Source organism: Rosa chinensis, chromosome 1 (assembly GCF_002994745.2).
Source record: "Rosa chinensis cultivar Old Blush chromosome 1, RchiOBHm-V2, whole genome shotgun sequence".
NCBI lineage: Eukaryota > Viridiplantae > Streptophyta > Magnoliopsida > Rosales > Rosaceae > Rosa > Rosa chinensis.
This window is the reverse complement of record NC_037088.1, coordinates 64,427,907-64,433,906: the sequence shown is the minus strand read 5'-3', so window position 1 is coordinate 64,433,906 and position 6,000 is coordinate 64,427,907. Positions and strand designations below refer to the sequence as shown.

Genomic DNA, 6,000 nt, shown 5'->3' with positions numbered 1-6,000 from the left:
CAATATATCGCTTTTTTGGTTTTCTATGACCTAGGTGAGTCTTCTTTTTGTGATTCCTCTATATATGCTTCATTTGATATACCAAATTTTTTTTTTTCAAATTTACTTCAGCAGTTTATAATATGCCATGTTTCTATGTAGTTTTACAATTACATAGAAACAAAGATTGCAAAAGATTCTTTCCTTAAAGCAAATGTTCTTTCTTGATACATTCGTGAGCGTGCCTTGTCTTATTGATTTTTAGCCACAGGTAGGGACAGTTTTTTTTTTTTTGACTAAAACATATCTTACACTGAACTCATAGACGGTGGTTACAATTATTAATAAGGGCATCATGAACATCTAAAACTTAACGTAAGAACGTTAACCTAAAAATAAAAGATAGAGCGAACCATAAGTTGTCAGAATGGTTGTTTGGTTACAAAGTTGAAGCTCACTTCTTGGAATTAAAAAAAAAAACAAAACTACAAACTGATGTAGGTTATCCTTAACCCTAAAAAACCCGAGAGATGTGCTAAGGCAGAACGAGGATCCATCGCTTCCAAAACAGAGGACAAACCTTCTACCCACCACCAGCCTAAAGTAGATCGAAGATCAGATTCATGAGATGAGAGATTTGACGGATGCAGGTACTCCACACGGCCACACCGCCAATTGGAGGGAACGCTTCTCACTCCTAAGAGATTTGCCGCCGAAGCCATCTCGGCAGTGCACAACTCTCCCCTCAACGGGTAAAGAGCCGGCACCAATCGAAAAAGTAATTTACGATAAACATCGCCATTGAAACCTTTTCCGAAGAAGGTATGAATAGTATAGTACTAAGATTCATCGATTAACAAGTGAATTTTATTAATAATAAATTAACGAATATTATTAAGCAACTAGGAAAAATTAAAAGCCCCTCTAGGCTTTTACTTTGTAGCCCAGAAATATGCCCTTTACAGTCCTAATACACAACAGAAGCGATACACATTACATCCCTGAAATATGTGCCAAGGCACATAGTTCAGGGCCCAGCTAGCTAACTTCTTAGTATCCGCTAAGTTCACTAGTTAGAGATAAGCGGACTTGAATTGCTGACATCTGTCATTGTAGCTAGTTAAGGGGCTGGAGAACTAGAGGCAAGCCATTGCAAGGCCTCAGAGAGAGCGCAATAGAAGGAGCATGAGTATAAGTCGGGGAAACAGTAAAAGAAAACCTAGACAGAATTAGGGTCAGCACAATCTTGTACTCCAAAAAGGTCAAGTTCCTACCAATGCACATCCTTCCTCCAAACCCGAATGGCAAGTAACCCATCTTGAACCTCTCCGGCTTGAACTCGTGCACATCCTCACCCCATAGCTCAGGGTCATGGTGCATACCCACAGTGTCGATCCACATGTTGGTTCCTTTAGGGATTGTTAGGTCTTCACTCACTTGAATGTCATCTTTTGCTTGCCTCTGCGCATTTGGTGCTGAAGGGTATAATCGGAGAACCTCATTCATCACCCATCCCATCTGCATTAAGCAAAACATAATATTAATTAACAACAGCTTAACATACTAATATAGAAACAAGGTCTTTCTAATCAGATTAAGAAACTTCCCAGTGGCATCTAAAAAGTGCTACTTTGTTATTGTTTGTGACGCTGACATGTTATTCCTTCAGGAATTAGAAGCCTAATAAATTAATTAACATGACTAATGTATGGGAACGCGCCTAATATTTTACCACTGTTGTTTGACCATTGACCAAACCCGAGCTGGAGAATAGGACATGACCAAATAAAATTCGATAGGGACATGACCAAAGTTGAAAGGGCCTGTTCATAAACACGTACCCATTGTTTGACGGCCTCCATTTACATGCAACTACTTAATTTAACTAATTGAATTCGTTTCAACCATGAACCATGGAGACCATGCAACTAATTAACTAAACCCTAAACAAAAGACACGTGAAGACCATGCACGGCCATGGATCCACATGTGCTTTCTTCTCCATTTTATTGTGATAGCTAGACACTATAGACTTTATCTATATAGAAGATAAGTAGCACCATACCAGTATAAGTTTATAACACAAACACATGCATGATATGATCCAACGTGGTTGCATCGAGTTATTACCTTCTTTAGTCCAGCAAGGTTATTGACATCAATTTCTTTATCTCCCACAACTTCCTTAATCTCTGCCCTCAATTGTTCTTGCCAATCTGTATGGGTAGCTAGAAGTAGCATCGTCCATGTGATCGCCAATGCCGTTGTCTCGTGACCGCCGAAGAAAAATGTCTTGCACTCGTCCACCAGTTCCTGTGTGGTCAGAGACTTCGAGAAGTTGCCCGGTTTATCGCTCTCTTTGAGTAGCATCCCGAGAAGGTCGTGTTGCGGGGATTCTGATCTAATCGATTTCTTTCGTGCAGCGATGATCGATAAAAAGAGCTGGTTGATTTCTTCCCCGAGTCTTCCTGCCTCGAGGGTTTTCATGGGATATATGAATTTGCCAAAAGGAACTCCCACAAAACGGGTCGTCTTGAAGAGGGTCATTTGTAGTGCTCTTAATTTTTCGAACACTAGGCTACCACTGTGGTGACTAATACCGAAGCTCGTCTTGGCGATGATCTCCCCAGCTGTTGCCGTGATTGAATCCTCAACGTCAATTTCTTGGATGCCGGAAGTGTTGATCTGAGTAGCCCAGTTGTCTAGCATTGTTGTTGCGGTCTCCACCATCAAACTAGCCATTGCCTGTACATAGTCGTATAGAATATAATTGAGCTAGGCATTACATAAAAAAGAAACCTTGCACATTTTCTATGTACGTACTTTGGAGCAATTATCATGCTTTAACTAAATTGTTGTATAACTCAATCAAAAAAGCTTCATTAAGTCTAGAAAGAGATATAAGTACCTTCAAGTTAGTAGGATTAAATGCTGGAGTGATAACATGGCGGTGACGGACCCAATCATCCCCTTCGGACATGACAAGGCCATTACCAAACATGGGAGCTCTATCGCGTCTAAACACAGCCGGTTTGCCCCAATTCTTTGCGGTGACCTCCGAAGACAATTTTTTCAGTAAGGCTGCATCTGCTACGTATAGGAATGGCTCTGTGCCCAACCAGTAAACGAACATTTTTCCTGCACCACGATAACAAACACATATTAATTAACATGTAACAACTATATATGTGCTGCATAAGTACATTCTTACATTTAAGCATGCATGAAATGAATTTTAGAGAACACATAATCTATTGATTAAGTTTATATATGGAGGTAAAAAAAATTCTAAGGTCAGTTTTTACCGTAGGCTTTCTGCCAGCGAGCAAAGTAGGGAAAGAGAGTTGAGTGTATGTCATGGGTTATACTATTTGAAGATGGCCCAAATGAAGAAGAAGTAGAGCTTTGGCTAGTCTTCTTCTTCATCTCGCTAAGATTTCCCAAAGGAAAACTAGGAGTCGGACCAGTTAACCCATTTTTCTTAAGCTTCCTGTAAGTCAGGACAGGAAAAACCCAGCAAGAAAGTAACAATCTGCAGAGTAAGTACAGAACGACGACGATGAAGACTGCCATTGTTAAGAACCCGATGAACTCCATATCTTTCTAATATTTCAACACGTACGCACTAATTAGAAGAAGTGAGAGAACCCAGGCTTCAGCTGCGTATGTGTTTGTGAGTACAAGAATAGAATTAAACGAGTATTTATAGAAAAGGTCGGGTAGTAGGAGGGGGAGAAAACACACGGTGAAGAATGTTGAAGACTGATTACCAACTTGTCCGCAGTTTGACCAAGACTTCTAATGACGTGGCTTCCTTTAATTAGTTAGTGGTGCGCCTCGGCTTTTGAATTGAATAGGGACTTTCAACAATTTGAAACCATTGCTATAATAATTACTTTTTCTTCCCAGTTTTGTCACTGATGAATCATCAATTTGCGGCTGCTCTATCTCCGACCACTGTTTAGATCAGATAAGAAATCATTGCAGCTGAGAAATATACAGTAGCCTACTTGCCGGTGGAGGTGTGGACCTCGATGGACCCACTGTCCGTAGAGCGGTTGGAGTGTTGGACGGAGGAGAGTCAACACCCACGTACAAATCGAGGAACTTGAAAATCAATTTCTAGAATTCTGCCATTCAGTAGTTGATTCACAACAAATGGATTTATGTTTTATATATGGAGTTAAATAGATTCATCTTGTTTGGTAGTTAAGAGGTTCAGATTGACTAGCAGAATCATATGAACTGAGTACCGGTATTGCGTCCTACATATCCCCTCATGCATACTACAACAATACATGGTGTATTTATCATCCCTAGCTAATTTCGGAAATCTCAGCCAGTTATGTGTATGTGAATACAAATGAAATACTCAATCCTTGTGAATCTAGATCCAAAAGTAGAGAATTTCATGATTTAGTATAAATATCTCAATTTAATCACTACAGGTATGAAATTGATTATCGTCCGTCACATAATCAAAATGCTTAAATAAATATAAATACATTAACTTTCTTAAAATTATAGTTTCTAAAACAATATATGCATATAAGAAATTAATAATGCATACATCCTTCGTTTTGATAAAATAAATAATACGAAAAAAAAAAAAGGACCATCTCTTCGTTTAAGGCAGCTGCTTTGACTTAAAATATAATCAGAAATCTTAACCACTGCATGAAAAGTTGACGAAGGAGCTGGCTTTCCCTACCTAAAGTTGCATAGACTTTTTCTTTTTCTTTCTGAAAGTTGTATGGATTTGAAGCATATAGAAGTTTCACATGAAGAATTTTATCCAGATTAAGTGTGTACAAATGTAAATTTACATGCTCATTGATCGACCCTCAATGTATGGACTATGGAGTAACCCCCAAGTCCAGGGCTTGACAAAGGAAAGGTATGCTTATCAAAGTTTCTTTGCATTTCTTTGTTAGAACTCATACTACATATCGATGGAAGATTCCACAGGACCAGACTCGATGTATAGCCATAACGGTCGACGGGTCAGGTTTGAATTGCTCTTAATGTTATTAATCAACTCTGCAAATTTAACCTACCCTCAAAATATATATATATATATATAAGTATCATTATTTCTTACATAGAGCCAAATTTTAACGAGTCAACTACGACCCTCTCTCTTATCTCTAATGGCGCTACCCGGCCATGCAGGAGAGTTTCGTGATCTAAAATATTCCTTGCAGCTTAATCTGGGATACGGTAAAGGCTAGGGTCAATGCATGCCTTCAAAATACATGTCCATAATCACACCCCTTTAAGTTTGTATTGAGATGTTTTATGTTTCATTGAGTTTCAAGAAAATAGAAGAGCGCACGGGAGGCCTAATGATCGAGTAGTTTAAAATCAAACTTTAGAGTTACATATGTAAGTGTTAGAAATACTAATTTTGTAGACGCAGGTTTTGATGTTGCATTGGAAGCAGGAAGCATATATATATGTGTGTGTACACGAATGAAAATAAACATGTGGTGTTAAATTAGCATTATTGTTTTATTGTGTAATCTCCACTTCATTATGGAAGGAAATCTTCTGTCCCAAAAGCCATGTGCCAACCCTGTCTCCACATTTTGATTGGCTTAGAATGATTAAAAAATCCTTATCTTAATTTTTCTTTCATTGTTTAATCATTCTAAGCCAATCAGAGTGTGGAGACAGGGTTGGCACAGGGTTTTTGGGGACAGAAGAATCCCTCCCCTTCATTATTAAGTATCCCTTTACGTCCCCCCCCCCCCAATGTGTTTCTTTTTCTTTCTTTTGAAATAAAGGAGAGACGGAGATTGTTGCTCTTCTATCTTCAATCTTAATAAAAAAGAAAAAGTATCCCTTTAAATAGAAGTGCCGTAAAAATTTTGACATAGCAATTTAGCAGCCATTACATGGAGTCAAAAGCCAAAATGACTAAGGGGTTTTTTTTCACCATCTCCATCCAAATTAAAAAGGTGTTAAAATGGCTTTTGAGTCATACATTGAGTCAAAATGACCAAGGAATGAAGGTAGAAA

At 38.5% G+C, this 6,000-nt stretch overlaps 1 protein-coding gene across 1 annotated transcript; it reads right to left on the bottom strand.

The window, feature by feature from the left end:
- Positions 1-824: 824 nt before the first annotated feature.
- LOC112178315 (cytokinin hydroxylase) lies at positions 825-3,642 on the bottom strand. The gene is made up of 4 exons (XM_024316505.2): positions 3,285-3,642; positions 2,888-3,117; positions 2,110-2,724; positions 825-1,497 (listed from the first exon to the last, which is right to left on the bottom strand). The coding sequence occupies exons 1-4, from the start codon at positions 3,574-3,576 to the stop codon at positions 1,096-1,098; spliced, it is 1,539 nt and encodes a 512-aa protein (XP_024172273.1). The 5' UTR covers positions 3,577-3,642; the 3' UTR covers positions 825-1,095.
- Between the last annotated feature and the right edge of the window lie 2,358 nt (positions 3,643-6,000).